Source organism: Protopterus annectens, chromosome 6.part1 (genome assembly GCF_019279795.1).
Source record: "Protopterus annectens isolate FY-2018-M chromosome 6.part1, PAN1.0, whole genome shotgun sequence".
NCBI lineage: Eukaryota > Metazoa > Chordata > Ceratodontiformes > Protopteridae > Protopterus > Protopterus annectens.
In genome coordinates this window covers 530,898,138-530,918,029 of record NC_056738.1, presented here as the reverse complement: position 1 = coordinate 530,918,029, position 19,892 = coordinate 530,898,138, and the positions used below count along the sequence as shown (strand labels likewise).

The 19,892-nt window shown below is 37.4% G+C and overlaps 1 protein-coding gene across 1 annotated transcript in view; it reads right to left on the bottom strand.

Moving 5' to 3' along the window:
• The window catches only part of LOC122805670 (serine/threonine-protein kinase D3-like), a 1,097,474-nt gene that overhangs the window by 44,296 nt on the left and 1,033,286 nt on the right, over positions 1 to 19,892 (bottom strand). The window contains exons 14-15 of the mRNA XM_044075994.1: positions 15,709 to 15,870; positions 3,036 to 3,134 (exon numbers count right to left, since the gene is read on the bottom strand). Of these exons, the coding sequence (XP_043931929.1) occupies positions 3,036 to 3,134; positions 15,709 to 15,870 (261 nt within the window). The remainder of the gene's footprint in view (positions 1 to 3,035; positions 3,135 to 15,708; positions 15,871 to 19,892) is intronic.

Below are 19,892 nucleotides of genomic sequence, written 5' to 3'. Positions count from 1 at the left end.
TCACTTAAAACAACTTTATTGCCTAGAGGTTGAAGTAACATGCTAGTGCTTGGTGAAGGAGGCAAAATGGAATTGAGAATAAACTTAAATTATGTATTTACTACATGTTTACAAACCAACTGATATGTATATACTGCATATGAATATTACATTGCAAAGTAGGCATATCCCTACACATATTCACAGCACTGTTTTCTATATATTAAAGTGTGTTTATTTTGCTCTGTATACTCTACACGCAATATTTATACTTATTTCGGCATCAAAATATTAAATGCTCTTAATGTATATAATTGTGACCTGTTTTCTGCATGAAAACAATTTGTGGATAAGCCCACCCATCCCATTAACAGACTACAAATACATAAATCATGCAAGAGTGGCTGTCAGCCAGCTGTTCTATCCATTTGAGGGATGAAGGGTCCCCAACTGTTCCATCCATTAGAAGGATGAAGGGTTCCATTCTGCTTACTTGACCTGTAGAGGAGACCTGACACTTTACAGGTTGCAAAAGGTTAAGGAGTAATGGCTGATGTCCGATGCATAATGTTTGAGGAAGATGCATGCATCATGTAAGCTGATGTCACTACACATTGCTTCACTTTGGGTTCTTGACTGGTCATCATTCCAGCTTATGTCTGCCTCTAGTTAGGTCCTCATTCTCTAGTGCTAGGACTTAGTTACCATAAGACTCTGCCCTACAAAAAGGTTAGAATCCCATCCAGATTAAGGATACATATGGGATCTTCCAGTAAGGAACCATACAGGTAGTCAAGGTGATGGAGGAATCAGCCATAAGCTTCCAGTGGATTGATGGGGAGCAAGAGCACAAAGGTCAAAAAAATTTAAACAGATCTTGCTATGGATAATTCATGACTGAAGATTAAGGTTTTTTTTTTTTTTTTACTTGCTTGCTTTCACTTTGATTTAGTAACGTTAATTTAATAACCATACTTACACTGCTCTTTTGAACTATATCACCCCTGCAGTGAAATACTGTGCTTTTCTGGAAAGCATTTGCATTTTTAATCAGAGGTATACATGTCCAGAATTTATGCACAAGCTAACAGTCTTTAATTAAAAACTACAGCATGTGTTATACTGATGTCTGGCCCAAAATGGCAGTGCTAAAGAATTGTGTAATGATGGGCCACATGAAACTCAGGGAAAAAGCAAATGTCTACAGATTAGGAAAATAAATGAAGAACAGGAGCAGACAGTGATAAAATGAAATATCTAGCCTTACGAGTGCATGCTGTAATTGAAAAAAATATATCTGCAGCTGGAAATTGGAAGCAAACTGTTCAAATGCTTGCCTCTTAACTTTGGTGTTGTGCATGAATGGATGAACGAGAGTCCCACTCTCCCTACCTATTATCTAGTGACACTACAGCCAAGGGAACGGGCTTGGCAAATCAACGGGGAAAGAAGACCCTGTTGAGCTTGATTCAGTGTCAGTTCTCAGCCATGATCTTTGCTTCATGAGTGTCTTTAAGGGGTGATTTAGGGTTGGAGTTTCAATGCTCTATTTACTCTTTGGGAACTCAACCATCCCAGCTAATTACCATGTCGATAATACACCCCGTAAGAGTCAACCCAGTGGTCATGGGTCTGGGTACACAAGTAGACAGTAGCCTTATCTTTGACCATGACATGGCCACAGTGGTAACAAAATCCTTTTATTTTGTGCAACTTGTAAATAAGGGCATGGCATCTAGGTCCAAAGAGGTCATTATCCCACTGTACTCTGCCCTTATCAGATCAACCATACAGTAAAATGCTCCCTTTGGTATATAATTGACCAGGCATTTGCAGCAACTAGAGTGACCTAAAAGGTTCCTTACAAAAAAAATCCAAGGCATAACAAACCTGCCTTATACAGACCGCCTTAAAGTCTTTCCTCTCTAGCCAGTCTCCCATAGATTGCTGAGGGATGAACTATGCCTGGCTTAGAAGGTGTCTGAAAACCCCACACTTATGACTCTCCTACATATTTGTAAGTCAAAGAGTACCAGAAATACAAGGTCAAGGGAGCTGAATTTTGTCTATGACTTAAATAGAACATGCTGGAGAGACGATATGTGTTTCAGAGACTGTCCCATCTATGGAACAGGCTTTCCATCCATGTGAAGCTAAGTTTATCTGTTACATAGTAGGCATGGGGAATAGGAAATTTACACCAGGCCTGGCACCCATGTCATTTATGGGCATAGGTAGCTTATAAATGCCTGGTCCTCAATGTTCTGTTTGGATACAGGACAGCATTATTCTTTAGGGGAAAATTTGGCTAGGCTTAGAAAGGCCTGGTAACAGTCTATGAATCTATGAACCTAACAAAAAGGCAAGGCACTAGCATAGGTCATCAATCACCCAGGTTTGATATTGAACTAGACCGGAGAGGAAGGTCAGTGTATAAGGAGATTTGAGTGACTAATATTCTGGTGTGCGTGTGTGTGTGTGTGTGTGTGTGTGTGTGTGTGTGTGTGTGTGTGTGTGTGTGTGTGTGTGTGTGTGTGTGTGTGTTCACATGCGCATGCATGTGTGTGCATGCAGACGCATCTGCTTGGGGCAGGTAGGAATGAGGTGTGATGGTGCCCAGACTTAGTGTAACCAGTACCACCGGGAAAGCACAACAGACTGCTTAAAGAAGTGTGTGGGAATGCACGTGTTAACTTAGTGACAGTTCTAACCACTGTATTTTGGTGCTTTGTGAATAAGAATAAAAGTTAAATTTTCCAAGTTTCTTGTGGCCACAGTATGATCTACACTACCATAATACTTGCTCCAGTTGCTACCAAAACAGAGATAAAAGAGAAGTGGGGCATATAGCAGGTCAGAAATTAGTGGTCCAAGAACAAAATAAAAAAATAAAATGTATATATTATGCAAAGAGTTAAGGACTAGGACTATATTTTAACAACCTAGGTGGTATTCTGTTAAACTTCATCCTTGAATTCAGTCTTCTCTACAACTTCTAATTAAAGCTTTTACCATTGTCAGAGCTGTTTACCTCCTGGGAACAAACACACGCTCACCTGTGGAAATGGGTCCTCAGATGCAAGAAGTACATTCTCTGGCTTCAGGTCACAGTGAACAATATTCTTGAAATGCAAATGTCGAAGTGCTTCCAAAATCTATATAAAGTAAAACAGAATATGAGCTGGCTGAAATGTACTCTCCATTAAAATTTATCCTCGTTAGTTCTCAAAGTCTTCAGCATTATATAAACAAATCAAGTGCTCTCCTTGTTAAAATATTATAAAAACAATACAGAACAAGAACTTGAGTTTACCCATAAGACAAAATGACTTATATGTAATCAGTATGTTACATTGCAAATACAACACCAATTCACTTTTTTTGCAATACCTTAGTGCTATATAATAAAGTCCTTTTCAATCTGTATACCTGAGCTATCTATATAAAATATTTTATACATCCTTACTGTTCTTAGTTTTAGAGGGATTACAGTCTATCTGGTAATGCTTATGAAGACTAGAGAAGTTCTAGTTTTCAAAGACTTGACTATAAGGAATGACAAGTGGATACACAAAAGGTGGTGAGAACTGTTCCAGGACTAAGATTTGGCATAACAAGCCAGGAAAAGAGAACGTTTTTTGTGGATAGCAGGATTGCACATGTGCCACAATGGTCTGTCCAGTGGAACTAAAGACAAGACACTGGAAGTGGCAATGGAAGTGACAAAGTCATGCAGACAGTTGGTATGTTCAGTGGCCTTTTCAGAGATGCTGCTGGTACTGAGTACTTATACAGCAAGTTAGAAGAATGAGGACTGCAATGCCCAAGTAGAAAGTGACCTAGTTAGGAGGGGTCTAAATCATTTAATCGAAATACATATTCATTGAATACATATTCATCGCTCTCTAAACATCAAAATTCATTTTTGTGAACCTTGGACATTTTTGCAGGGTTAGGAAGCACTTGGCAATCACCACAACTTTCCCTTTTATCCACTGTAGTGTAATCTCAGAGTTGGTGTATATATAGTTGAGGGGGTGTGAGGGGGCAAAGCCCCCAAGTTGGGTTGGTATGATTTAGTGTGATGTGTGTTCCAGAGTGCTAGTGGGTGATTGGCTTCTAACCCTGGAAAAAAGTCTGATGTTCACTGAAATTAATTTCAATGTGTGGTGGTGCTGTGGTAGCGTTGTCGCCTCACAGTAAGACACTGTCCGGTTCAATTCTCAGCTAGAGCGTCCTCTGCATGGAGACATGCGTGAATGGGCATACCTTCGTTGAAGGTTGTGCGTCAGGCCTGGCAAGCCAGTGCGTAAAAATCAACTGCCAATCATTAGCGGACCGGAGTTCCCCTGTGGCGACCCCTAACCGGGAAAAGCCGAAAGACACAAACAAGAGTTTGATGAATACATAATCGATGAATACGTATTTTGATTAAATTATATAGACCCAGTTAGTAGGGATCTGGACTTAGTGCATGATTGTAGGAAGTATGGTAAAGACAGAACTTGTGCACCACTGCTGGAGTTCACCTCACTCTTTAGGTGAGGCAGCCTTGCTAAAATCAAGAATGAAAAGGTAGAGCAGAATGATTGTTCCATTAAAATGAGGTGGGAGAGGGTGTGGAATAGAACTGGATGGGCATAAAAAGACAGCAGAAGGATATGAGTAAAGTAAGTAGATAAAGACAGTAACAAGCAGAAAGACAATAAATCATCTTTAAGTCCAGACATAAAATGAGTAGAAAAGGTACAAGAATGACATGAGATATAGGGTACAAGTCAAAAGTTGTGAATGGTGAACAGTTCAGAAAATGGCAGAAAACATACAGGTAAGAGTAGTAGGTAGGGACAAAGGGCCATGTTGAGTAATGCCACTTCAGTCAAGAAAAGAAATGAGCTTCACACACTGTTACAAGATGTGAAAGCAGTTATAATAGGTGTGAAAGAAGCCTCAATAAATAATGAAGGGGACTAGGATATAGAGATCTGAAGACATCTATTGTTCAGGCAGGACAGAACAGATAGGACGGAGGAGAGTTAGCAGTATGCAATAGACAACTTATTAATTGCTTGGTGTTTGAAGGCATAGGAATAGAAAAAGGAAGAGAAGAACCTCAAAGACCAACACAAGTTAGCAATACTGCAGTCTGACTCAGGAAAAAGAGCTAGTAGCTAGATGCAATATATCGTCCACCAGATTCTGAAAGAGAAGATGCTAAGAAGGTGAAGAAATGAATAAATCTGAGACTAGAAAAAGAACTTTCTCATGCTAGGACATTTTCATCTCACTAAAGCATATTTTTTTATTTAATTGTTAGCTTTTATTTGTTTTTATTAGTCCCTCTGTGCATTGGCTATATTCAGGGAAGATTTGAAGTGACACCCATATTGACTATGGGTGATTTGACCTTTCACAACTCTCTTTAATAAGTGACATCTCATTTTTTACACCTCAATTTATTGGCTCATCTGAAGGACAGCACAACGGAAGTGCAACCCCCCCCCCCCCATGCTGCAGTACATTGTCAGTGCAAACATATGAATCCAGCTAACTAGTATGAGGACAGAACTCACAAAACCTCATCTTCTCAGCCCTCAAATGGGAATACTAACATGGTTTACATTCAGACTGAAGAGAATGGTAGTAGACTAAAACTTTAACTTTGTTTTTTTCATAAAGCACTGATAACAGTAGTAAAAAGTCCAAGAAATAGATACAGTAAATACAATAAATAAGGGGAACAACAAAATCAGAATTAAACAAGACAAATATAAATCAAGTATAAACTACACTTCTTCTAGACTAGGAGGGATTTATTTGGATACTATATGGAAGATACAAGGAAGGGTAAAATACCAGACATTGAGTCTGTGTCAGAAGATCAAAAGTTCAAAAGACTGAAAGTCAAAATACCTAAAACTCAAAATATCAAAAACATTTTTAATGCAGGGTCAAGCCCCCTGAACCCCTTAAGTGGGGGGCTGTGCCCCTGACCCCCTGCTAATTATATATACCAACTATGGCCAACTTCGAGATCGTACAACAGTGAAAAAGGGGCAAATTCCATTTTCGATATTTTGATTTTCGGTCTTTTGAACTTTTGATCTTCTGAAGGGGACCTGACGTTATACTTAGTACGAAGGAGGCAGTCTGAGACCTACAATTTGAAGCAGCCCTAGACAGCTACGACCATGCAACTTTCTGGTTCATTGTGAGTGAAGGGGGCAATAGGCAAGTAAGTTAAGCCAAAGTTGGACTGCAAAAATGCATAGCAAATGAAGTAAGAGGAACTTTTAAGAGAGAAATAAGACATGTAAGATAAATTGGGAGAATTAGCATGCAGTAACAATAACGAGAAATCCATGACCAGCTATTTAAAGGAACTAGGAGAAAACAGCACGGCAGAAAGAAGTATGACGCCAATGCGGTTTAACAGGAAGGTTAACAAGACATGCCATGCAAAAAAAAGTATTTCACAATTTAAGAAAAGAGGACATGAGTGCATACATTAATATGATGGAAGTAGGGGAGAAACTACAAAGCTTACAAGAAAGAAAAACATATCTAGATAATCTAGGTGAAGGACTAAAGAAAGGGAAAAATGATTTTTTAGAGGAGTAAGAGAAAAAAGAAAGATCCAAGAACTGAGCTGCAGATCTGTGAGAAGTAGTAGAGTGAGGACAGAAAGAGCAGTTTTTAGTGAATTCTTTGCTTTTGTGTATACAAAAGAGAATAAGGTAAGGTGCAGCTTGGGAGGAGTTAAGGGGCAGATGAAAGGACATATAATAGATAGATAGCTACCACTTCAAGTTATATAATGGAAACTCAAGGAGTGAAAGGAAAACAAGGTGAAAGGTTGTGAAAGCATACTCCAAGCCAAGGATGACAAAAATATTCCACAGGTCAATCAGCAGTGGTGATGCTCTACAGAAGGATTCACAGAAACTAATTGAGATTACTGTAACTGCAGTAAAACATTGGAAAAATAAAGCCAGCATGTGAAATGTTGATTTTGACAATTAAAACTAACCAAAGTTTTTTTGCAAGGGCAATTCCTTTGCAGCCCTCCATGTTTGCGGGTGGCTGTATCTCCCACACCCAACACATTCTAAGTATTCCTCCACTGAGATCTGTCAGCCATGGTAAAAAGGGGAAACGTCCTTACCCACAAGGTTCTGGATCTTCATTCTCTCAAGGTGCATGTTAAGATTATAATTAGCAAATCGAGAGAATTATTTAATTGTATTTATTTTGGCATATCGTAATTTGTCAAGTACAATAGATATTGACTTCATCTATAAATGTAGTTATGGAATAATTTTTTGGTATAAGATATATTTCTTTTAAAACTTATACTATACCCAACTGATGATTTTAAAAGAGATATAGTTTACTCCATCAAGAAAGGCAACATTTAGTAATGCTGATATTATTTGTGTCTTGTGTAATTGTAAATCCTCTACACTTATATGGGCCATTCTTTAGTTGTGCATTAGTGTGGCATTTCCAGTCTTAAAACCTATTAGCTGGCAATTTGCTTTGTTACATCTGCCACAGGAGGATGTGGGCCAAACACTGTTGAAATCTTTTATTATTAATTTTACTATGATAAAGTTCTATATAATGAAAACATGGTGTATATTGCAAACTATATCATGGTCAGAGCTTATCAAAGTAAAGAATAAACATTTAAGTCATCAGGTTAACTTCCAAACACAAATCTGAATCTCAAAATCTATTCAAAACTTAAGACATTGTCCTAAATATTTTAGACTAATTGACTTATCTTGTGGAGAGTCATCTAATTACTAAACTATGTAAATAAGATGCTGATATTTTTATACTGTGGATAAATAGTACTTTTGTTATATTTTTGTAAATACTAATTATCTCTTTTATGCTTTTGTTTCGTATGGTCTTTAAGTGTATGAATATTCAAATAAAATGTGTTTTGAGAAAAAATAAATTCTGTCAAGCTTAATGGTGTTTGCCAAAAAAAAAAAAAAACAAACAAAAAAAAACACAAATGATATTCCAAACAAAGTAACATCGATTTAACCGCTATGTCCCCCATAAAGGAGTAAGAAGAGATCATTGTGGTGCCACTCTACAAGGTCAGAAGCAGAAATTATCAGAGAAATTACAGACTCGTACACCTGACCTCAGTAGTAATAAAAGTTATGGAGAAGATACTGAAGAAAACTCTAACTAGTTTTCTAGAGAATAAGCAATCTGCAGGATAAATCACAGTACGGGCTTGCAGAACTAATATCATTTTGTCTGAAATGATTCTGTTTTATGCAGAAATCATAGAGATGATTATAACAAGAACCAAACAAACAACTATTTTGTAACTCGAAAATTAAAGACCCAGACAACAGAAGGAGCATACACCTGTAGCAATACTTTGAGTTCTAATGACCGCTTACCAATAATTACCTGCCACTGTACATAAGTCACTGAGTAATATGGCTAGGTGTCACCATACTCAATTCAGTGGTAGCCCAAAAGGCATATAACATCTCACCATAATCACTAAACTGGAACAAAGGAAATCTACACCTGTAACAATACCTCGTAATGCACGCTTCTGTCAACTTGACAAACTCTGTAGCTGAACTACCAGAAAATTCAACTTAGTTCCAAGGTATTTATAGCACTGGTCATCCAAAAACTAAGTTTCATCTCACCATTTAAACACGTTTGTGAAGATGGAAATTCCCAGAATAAAAAGCGATCCACAATCTGGTGTATTCACACCAACTTTAATCCAGATATATATAAAAAAATCACAGGCACATGAAAACTAAGCGCTTTCATCCCATACATCCTGGGACTTCATCAGAGTTAGTAAAACAACATGTCATTTCCTTTTATAACAGTACTCTCAACTTGAATATTTCACTGATCTTCTCCTCTCTGAATTAAAAGTAAGTCTGGATTTGTTTAGTAATGGCACTGTTCTGTCAGACCAACCAACCATGAACACATTTCTTAGTATTATCACTGGATCTTCTTCAGTATGTGGTTAGTTGCAATTTAACCCAGTTAATGTCTGGTTCATCTCACAGAAAGTCTTCTTTCTACTCATTAAAAAAAAAAAAAGAATTCCTCAAATGTTTTGCTTCATGCATCTCCCTCTGTGATGTACAGCTCATTCTTAAGTCTTATTCCTGCAAATGTAGTAGCAATCATGATTCTTGGAGTATTGATTTTTTTCAAAATATTCCATAATGGCCCATGATTACTCTTAAGTTGAAGTTTTTCTGATATACTACACAGCTGAATCAGTTCCTTATCAGTTTGAGCATGTATTTTTTTTTTGTACATATGCCCCTGTCCAACACAATAATGAAACCAATAAAGCCAGTGTGACCAGTGTATTTAACATTCAATAAACAATAAACATATCATCAAAACAAGTATTATGTACAGTTTCACCAATTAGGGCAGCATTGAACCACTCACCACTACATTAAAAACAGCAGCGTTAAATCTCACATCATTAATTTGTGCCAGCCTGAGTAGCGTGCCACTGTCCACTCCAATTTTTTCCTAAACCATTCTACAAAAAAAGGGGGGATAGAGCAGCCTCCTTCCAAAACTCCTCTAAAACTGCCCACCAGCCCAACATAGTAGGCTGTCCCCTCTTTCTGCCCTAAACAAATGAACTTAACACTCTTTCAACATATATTTTAACAAAATTTACTTTAAACAATTTGAGAAAATATCACTTCATTTGGCAGTCAGTTAATGCTCTAAAACCATACACATCAGATTTATCTTTATTCATTTTATTTTATTAGAATTTATTAATCGAGGTAGAGTACTAATCACAAAAGACTAATTTCAGTCTCTGCACAGAAAGATGTAAATAAGGAAATTAAAGAATCAAAAATATGTGTATACACTGCAGTATGGTAAGGCAATTATGATGAGCATACAATGCAGACAGAAACAATCACTATATATGGAATATGGAAAAAGCAGTCACACAAGACTAGGAATATAAAAATAATATACAAGTGTGTGTGTGTGTGTGTGTGTGTGTGTGTGTGTGTGTGTGTGTGTGTGTGTATATATATATATATATATATATATATATATATATGGATCCCCTTCAAAACATCTAAAGTTCATAACATCGAAGCTCAAAACATTGAGACCATAACATCTAAAACTCATAACATTGAATTTCATAACATTGAAACTTTGCATCACAACTTCAAAACCTACAAATCACATGTAAATAACATTGCCTCCACCTAAAACAACACCAAAGTAGTAAACACACTTTGTACTACATTTCTGCAGGGGGAGCAAGCCCTCCTTTACCCCCCCATAAATCAAATATACCAGCTCCAAGATCGAACTACAGTGGGGAAAATGCTAATTTCCTAACCCCACTATAGTGCAATCTCGGAATTGGTATATTTAATTTATGGGGGATGGGGGATGCAGAAATGTAGTACAAAGTGTGTTTACTACTTTGGTGTTATTTTAGGTGGCGGGGATGTTATTTACATGTGATTTGTAGGTTTTGAAGTTGTGATGCAAAATTTCAATGTTATGAAATTTGATAGTTTTAGACATTATGGATTTTAGATGTTATGGTCTCAGTGTTCCGAGCTTAGATGTTATGACCATTCAATGTTTTGAAGGGGAGCCATATATATATATATATATATATATGTGTGTGTGTACACACACACACACACACACACACACACACATACAAATATACACATAGATTTATGTACAGTGCAGTAAGAGTGACTTGAGTCAGCTACATTTACAAGTGATATCATACAAACTTGTTAGTAGGAAGACTGATGGAGTAGTGCATGATTCTGTTAAGTAATGTGCTCAGAATGGTGGCATTTGCATGAAGCATTATTGTGAAGATAGTGTATTAGTTGTGCTCAGAATTTTTGGTAAGAAGATTAGCAAAGATTGAGTCCCATACTTTAAGGCCTAGTAAGGAGAAGCAATGATCTGTGCATTGTAGAGTAGTTTTAGGAGCCTGTAGGCTAAGGCCTGGTGGCTTTGATTTCTGAGGTTGTAGGAAGAGGGTTCCCTTATTAGTCTGGCTGCCAGAGAGGAAATTTTATGGCTATGTAGGAGAATGAATATTTGAGAGAATAAGAGCCTCTCAAATCTCTGACTAGGAGTAATGTTGTTGTAATGCTGTAGAACAGTTTTCATGCTCTGGGGAGTGTGTGGTAAACCCATAAATTTTCTTGGAGATTTTCAGCCTGCATCTATTTCTAATAAAATTATCAACATTGTATATATCCATGTAAGCTATGTACATGCTCTGTTTCTACATGATGTCTATATTTTGTATTCTTTCTGATATAAAGTAACTGTATTTTATGCATATGTTAAAGCTTTTATCCGTGGGCAACTGTTGAAAAAGAGCTTTATCCCAGCTGGACTTTCTCAGTAAACAAAAATAAATAAATAAATATTTGGAAAGAAAAAGGGGAGATTTCGTTGGCCAAGAATAGTAGTTTTCCCTAATGCTTGCTTTGTATAGGTTGAAGTTAAGGGTTGGGTCGATCCAAACTCCTAAGTACTTAAATGAAGAACAGTTTTCTAATACAGTGTTACTGTGATCAAAGATTAGCAATGGTGAGGGGGTTTGCTTAGTTTTGACTTGTTTTCTAAGAGCATTGTTCTTGCTTTGGAAGAGTTGAAACATAAGTTGTTTTTGTTGCTGGTCCAAGTGCTTTGGGAAGAATGTCAGCTTGTAGTTCTTTCTGAACAATTGTTAAGCATTTGTTAGACTAGGACCATGTCATCAGCATAATGAAGTAGAGGAAGCTGAGGTAGGCCAAAAGTAGTTTCTTTATGTAGATGGTGAAAAGAGGGGAACAAAGAAAGAGTCCTGTGGTGCTCATCCTTTGGTTTTATCTTAAGGTGAGTAGGATGAATTGACCTCTACACAGAAGTAGCAGTTAGAAAGATATTTGTTGAAGAGGGATACCACATCTATGTCATGTATGTGGTTTAGTAGTAATGTACACTTAAAACTTTTGTCAGGTCAATAAATATAGTACTAGTAAGTTTTCTTTTGTCTATTCATAAGAAGCTTTGGACTGTGAAGATTCCGATGGTGATTGATGTGCTATGGCCTGACCAGAATTCATGCTGTTTGGATGAAAGGAGGTTGTACTTGGTTCTATTGGATGTATGTTGGGTATAGATAAGTTTCTCTAAGATTTTACCCAGTGTAGTAAGCGTGGATACTGGATGGTAAAGAGATACTTTGGAGGCATGGATTTATTTTGGGAGAGGTAACTATTGTTACTTTGCAAACAGTATGGTGTTTTGTTTTAGGCAGAGGTTATGTATGTGGTGGAATGGTACAATAATGTATTATCTGCAATGACAGATGAACCAGGGGTAAAAACCATCTGTGTCTGGGGGACTATGAAATTTTAGTTGCTTGAGGAGAGACAGTATGTCTTTGCTTTTAAAGTGCAGAATTACCATACTAATACCATTCAGAATGCCACCAACTTGTAATAAAACTGGCTTATTTGTATCAAAATAATGTTGAGCAAGTCGATATTCCTGTCTTGCTCCTCATTCTAGCACCACATCTTGTAAAAGTAAAATCCTCAATGTCATACCTATTTCAGACAGCTTCCGAACAAACTCTAATAGATGCATCACTGTTTTCAGTCATATCATTATCTTCTGATGCTGAAAATGTTACAGCTGTAATTTTCTGTATTAGGACTTAAGCCGCAGTCTAGTCAGCACATGACATTTGTATCTCAACTCTAATTGTTGCATGTTAAGTTGTCTCAGCTTGAATCAACATTCTTAGTGATGTTATAACACCATCAGGTACTTTAACTTTCCAAGCATAAGCTCTCTAAAATACTTCTAACACTGAAGAAATAACTAGTGGTTTAAGGAACTTCTAGTTTACTGTAAGTTTAAATATACAGATTCCATTGCTTTCCCTTTATAACTCAGTAATATGGTGTAGTCTATCTGAATGTAATGTAAATATTCCGGACCAGTAAATAAATCTTTATAGTTATGCATCAAGTCAACACTTTTCACATGCACATCACAAATTATTTTTAACCACATTAATATTCTGAAAAGCCAGTGGACCAGTAATGAAAAAAATTCAACTCCAGCTGTCTGGCACTGAATACTGTATTTCTTTTTCTAATATTAAGACTAATCCATGTTTGACCTTGTCTGATATTTGATTCCACGAATACATAACTTGCAGATGGAAATGTTTCAGCTTATCTTTAAACATCCAAATATTGAAAGTTTGAGCAGACATTATGCTGCAGTCTGCTTCACTGTCTATCCTATGTGCTGTACTCTCTTTATCTTGAGCTTTTGTGTGCAGATGTCTGATGCATCATCTTATTTTAATGTAGCTTCAGTTTCACATGATTGCACATTACATACAATTTCATTACATACAAATACACCTGAAATCCTCTATCCCTTTATAATGTGCACCCATTTTAATCAGTAAATGTTTCTAGTCCTCCACCTCAATTACCTTTCCACCATAATCCTCACTTTATATTTCATTTTTTTTTCTGACCTTACCACTTTATCCATCACCTTCAAACATTCTCCATCACTGTCTTACAATCAGGTCCTATATCAGTTAGTACCTTAGTATTCTTACCCCCAGTATCCTCTACTCTTCAACTATACAACACCTCTCTCCCTCTTCTAACTTTAACTGCTGTTGATCTACCAACTAATGTTTCACACTACATACTTCAATTTTATGTATTCCTAATATTTATACAGCACCTCTCCTTACCCATTTCTTATAAGTCATATCTACTGCCTGCCTGACACATATATTGTATGTGAACTGTTTGCACATTAAAGCAAATGTTTTATACTTAGAATTTAGTACGATGTAGAATGTCAAAACAGAAGAAATACTTGTTTTATTTTTGTACAGTTACAATACAGAACAATCAGATGTTTGTATCTATATGTCTTAAGAGCTAAGTAGTGTGTCTTTCTAAAAGTTTATTTTGTCATGAGTATTTAAAATTTATCTGCTGGAGCTTTTTCCTCTTCAGGCCTCAGTTGAAAATGGACTTTGCCTGGTCAGACTTTCCCAGTCAAAAAAGAAAAAATATATAAATAATTTAATTAATTAATGTGCCCACGAATAAACTATTTTCATGCTTCTATTCCACTACACATTTTTTCATTTGTTTTTCACATTTTACATATTTTGGCAATATGATTTCTCTTACCACATTTAAAAAGTAACAGACCCATTGCGAGAAGTTTCTTTGTTCTCAGATTTATAAGTTATACTTTCTGCAAAATGTGTCGCAGCACATGTGTATGTTATGTTCTCTCTTTTTTTGCCAAATCTCCTTTCTTTCCTTGAACTCAGAACTTTATAGATATATAATCATTTCTTAAACATTTAACTTGTTTTAGAAGTCATCTTACTGGATAAACACATTGACAACTTAATTTATCACTAACTATTTTTTTCTAAAAAAAAAATCTGTCTTGTTTATTCATTTCATATACCACACACATATCTGTCCTAAAGCAGTAAAGCAGGTACCTCAGCAAATTTACTGTTTTTTGGCTCAGTCCTTTACTTCAAAAACATAAAATTAATACTTTATTTGAAACCTTGTGTATTCACAAAGAGTGAGTGATAAAATATGGCAAACTGTTTTTTTCTCATCACATCTGTAATTGCCTTTCTCTACCCGCGGTGGTGGTGCTGCGGTAGCGTTGTCGCCTCACAGTAAGATGCTGTCTGGTTCGATTCTCAGCTAGAGCGTCTTCTGCGTGGAGACATGCATGAATGGGCGTACCTTCGTTGAAGGTTGTGCGTCAGGGCTGTTAACTTGGCACGTAAAAATCAACTACCAATCATTAGCGGACCGGAGTTCCGCTGTGGCGACCCCTAACCAGGAAAAGCCGAAAGACACAACATCTGTATTGCCTTTCTCTACTTATAAAATTCAGATGTCATGTCTATCTCCTCTTCTTCTGCATAATTCAGAAACTTGCTATAATTTACCTTTTAGCAAACTTTCCAGCTATTCCACTTCCAGATCTTCAGTTTACTTTTGCTGTTCATTAGTCAGGAAATAGCATCATTAATATTCCCATCATTAGCTTTTAAGACCCATACTCCTGTATTGTAAAACCATTAAAGTCTGCCACTGTGGGATTATATCACTTTAACAATGCCATTTCTTTTGAAGCACATGATAATGATAACACTGTGTGAATCTCAGTTTTTTTAAGTGCTTCAGTGCAGAAATGTAATACTGAAACTTTTGTTGAAAATGAACAGTTACTGTGAAAAAAAATAGTCCAAGTGTTTCTTGACTTCTCCATGGTTATGTAAGTTAGTATATATTTGCCCTTTCATGGAGTTTCATGTGGGACACTCCCCTGCATAAAATGTAGGATGTGTTGCCTTGTTGTGTGGAACTATATTTGTATGTAACTTTTATAATGTCTTTTGTTATATGCTTACCTGTTTTGCAGTTGAAGTAGTTAATACTGCATGAAAGTCATTAGGTATGACACCTTATTTTTCTATATTTTTGGGTTTTGATCGTGTGGGCTTCATTTATGACATCCATCCCAATACTACATAATCCTATAATGTACCACTGCTTATTTTATTTTGAGTGTGGTAGGTAGTAATTATATGTTAAAAGTATGAGTTGTACTAACCTGAGTGGTAAGAAACTTCGTTGTACGTTCTGGCAGTCTGCCTCTTTCACTGGATAAGATCATTTCTAACATGTCTCCATGAAGTTTTTCCATGACAACAAAAACTCTTTCTGGAGTCTCAAACATTGCTTCTAAATTGACCACACCAGGATGACGTAAATTCTGAAAAGAAGTGAGAAAAGTGACTTGAGCAAATCACCATAAACATGTAAGTTTGTCAGACACTGAAGTACTAAATCTGTTACAAGAAACGAGGAATTGTCACCACATAGCTGAAATGAAGAACATCTCTGTGTGCCTCTCAGCAATATCATTTATCATTTTTAATTTGAATTTTATTGAACTTTCATTAAACATATACAATATCTACATCTAACAGGATAGTAGCATAATAACAACACTAACATGCAGATCACAGCTGTTAATAAATAGTAAATATTAGACTGTATCTGGTGTTTACAGTAATTCTAGGCCTCTACATTCTGCAGGACAAAAAGAAATAAAATGTATTTATTCTTTTCACCTGACCATCATTTCGGGAATTATTGCTGAATATTCTAACTAAGCACATGGCAAGTGCTTTACTGTTTCCCACTTTTCTGGTTATGATTTTCATTGGCTGTTTGTGCACACCCACAAAGCAGAATAAACAGGTACGATGTGATTCTCTGAGTTGCTTTCCTTCTGCTATAAAACTGTGTTTACTGGTCTGTGCTTTTTTAATGATTACCTGTGGAATGCCTATTTATACATCAGACTACCCAATGAAATGGAATATGAGTTTCAGTGGGCTATTCCTAGTTTAAGTAATATAATTAAATATTTACCCCAATGCAGTCTTTATAAAGAGTGTGGGATGGGATACTACTGAGCAGATGAGGAAGCCACAGCCATCTTGGAATTATTCCACAGTTCATAGTACAACCATCTGTCTCTAAATGAAGTAGGCATCTTATTATATCTACCAAACCTGACCCGTTCATGACCCTTAGGGTAACTGTATAAGGTAATGCTCAACTACTCAATGCATTGGTGTTAAAATGTTACTCCTTTGCATACAAGGATATTACTACCTCAAATACGGGTTAAATCATACTTAAAAATTGTTTTACAGTTTTCTTCCACTTCTCATTGTAATCTTTGTCCTTCCTTGGGAGATGATCACGTACTTCACCCATTCTGTAGATTGATAACTTCTCTCCAACAGAAATGAAATATGTGTACTAAAGTATGCCTGTTCAGCTCTAGGAAGGGTTGTGACCTGTACTGCAAGGTTTTAACTTCACTGACATAATATCATTGCCCTAGCGGTACTCTCAGTTATTTCCTTCCTTCTTTATATCCATCATTTTTTATTGACATTGTTGCCAAACAGGATTGAGGACCATTTTTATTACACACCATAAAATGCAGAAAGTATGCCAAATAATCAAGTAAAATTTATTGCACAGCATATACAAAGAGAGACACTCAACAAATTGTAAACAGAAAAAGAAGTTATGCACTCATAATAACGTTCCATGTTTGTTGTCCAGTATCTCGCCTTCAGTCTTGCTACTTTGGTCTCAGCCTATACTAAAGCTCGAGAGCTTCTACTAGCTCAAGGCTGAATGCCTTTCCCATAGTGCTTAGCGGCTATTCCCCAGATCTCATTTGAGAAGCAAGGTTCCCATGATATGTACAATATCCAAAAGGATAATATCTGAAAAAAACATTGTCAAAAAAATAACTAGAAAAGGCAAGAAGGGAATCAGACCTTACCTGCCAATTTCTGAGAAAAAAATTCCTCTAGATACTCCAGGAGGGGGATGGCTGGGAGGGATGCAAGACTGAAGGTGAGATACTGGACAACAAACATGGAATGTTATGGTGAGTACATAATTTCTTTATGTTGTGTTGTCCCATCTTGCCTTCAGTCTTGCTACAGAGTTCCCAGCACCTTTTTCTTGGGTGGACGGATAGACAAGGCTTGTAACTTTGACACTCTCCTGGCTGAAGTAATTTCTGTCAGGAAGAGTGTTTTCCAAGATAAAAATATTAATGAACAAGATGATGCTGGTTCGAAAGGGGGTAGAATCAAAGATGACAATACTAGGTTGAGATCCCAAGGAGGAGGAGGTTCTCTGACGGGAGGTCTTAACTGAAAAGTACCTTTTAGGAAGGCTTTGCATAGTCTATGAGACATTAGACTAGATCCTGATTCTCCCACATGATAATTAGAAATAGAAGCTAATTGAACTCAGCTAGTGGCTGCCGCTGCCCCTTGGTTAAAGGTTTCTGTTAGAAATTCCAGGATTAGATATATAAATTCTGTAAAAGGATCTATATGTCTTTTGTCAGCCCAACAAGAGAACCTCTTCCATTTGCTCGCATAGAGATTCCTAGTCGTCTGCTTGTGCGAAGAGACTAAAATGTGATGAACTGCAGGGGACAATTCCGGAAGCCTGGCTAAGAGCAGACGTGGAGGAGCCAAGCTGTCAGTTTGAGGGTGTGGAGTGCAGGATGGAGCATTCCTGACTGATGTGTCAGAAGATCCAGCACTGGGTCCATGATCCATGGGTCCTCCTGAAGGTAGGGCCAAAGGAAGGGGAACCAAATCTGACAAGGCCAGTATGGCACAATGCGAATTAACCTGCTACTCAACAACTTTGCTTTCTGTATGACCTTTGGAATCAAGGGAAATGGGGGAAAAGCATAAAGAAGACCCAGGGGCCAATCGTGAAACAGTGCATCCCTCGGTGACTCTCCTGGAGGGGAAATTAGGGCAAAGTAGTTGCTGCATTTGGAATTGAAGAGAGTGGCAAAAAGATTGCAGCAAGGCTGACCCCATTTGCAAAAAATTTGGTTAGCAACTTTCTGATTAAGGGACCAGTTGTGAGGCATGAGAATTGCTCTGCTTAGCCTGTCTGCTATAACGTTGGATTTCCCTGGGATATGAGTTGCTGTCAGAAATCGTTGAGAAGATGTCACCCATTGCTATACTCTCTGGGCCTCTCGACATAGAGGGTAGGATCTGGTTCACCCCTGCTTGTTGATGTACCAAACTACCAACATATTGTCCATCTGAATTGCAATAGTCCCCTTGGGAAGAGATTCCTGAAGTGCTTGCAATGCCAGAAGCACGGCCCTCATCTCTAGGACATTGATATGCAAATGGTACTTGTGATCTTTTCAAATTCCTTGGACCATCTGTCCCAGATAATACCCCCCCACACCCTATTTGGGACATGTCTGTGGTTACTGTAGCAATAGGTTGAGGAAGTACAAATGGTCTGCCCATTGTTACCTGAGTGGAATGAACACACCACAGTAAGTCCTTCTTGCAGGAAGGAGTTATGAAAATTTTGTGAGACATGGGTAAGTCCTGCATGGATCATTGGGTGAAGAGCAGCCACTGCAGTATTCTCATGTGAAGCTGTGCCATGGGAAGTAGTGTTATAGTCGTTGCCATAGAGCCTAGGACTTTCAGTACAAATCTTGCCTGTGCTCTGTTCTTGTTGAGTAAAATAATCAATTGACTGCATAGCATCTGTATCCTTTCTTGAGGTAGCTTTGCCAACATGTCATTTGCATTTAAATCTGCACCAATGAATGTAATATGTTGTGATGGCAACAAGGCAGATTTTTCTGTATTTATAGTAATGCTTAGTTTTAAGAAAAGATAAATGGTGTAGTCTCTTGCTTTGATCAGTAGTTGCTTAGTGGTGGCAGTTAGGAGCCAATCATCTAAGTATGGAAACACCTGGAATCTTTAGTGTCTCAGATGAGCTGTGACCACTGACATGCATTTGGCAAACACCCTGGGGTCTGTGGTGAGTCCAAAGGGCAGAGCTCTGAACTGGTAATGACTGTCTCCCAGCCGTAAGTGTAGAAATCTTCTTGAGCGCCTGTCCATCTTTATGTGGTAGTACGTGTCCTGGAGATCTAACGAGCACATTCAATTGTCTTTTCCCAGGAACGGGAGTATAGACTGCAGTGTTACCATCCGGAACTTTGATTTTCTCATCAACTTGTTTAGTCTGCTGAGATCCAATATGGGTCTCCAGTCCCCTGTCTTTTCTGGAATTAAAAAGAACTTTGAGAAAATTCCAGATTCTAACTGGTCTGTGGGGACTTCTTGGATGATTCTTTTTTTCTAGCAACTTTTTTATTTCTAGTGTTGCTTGATCCCTTTGACCGGGTGG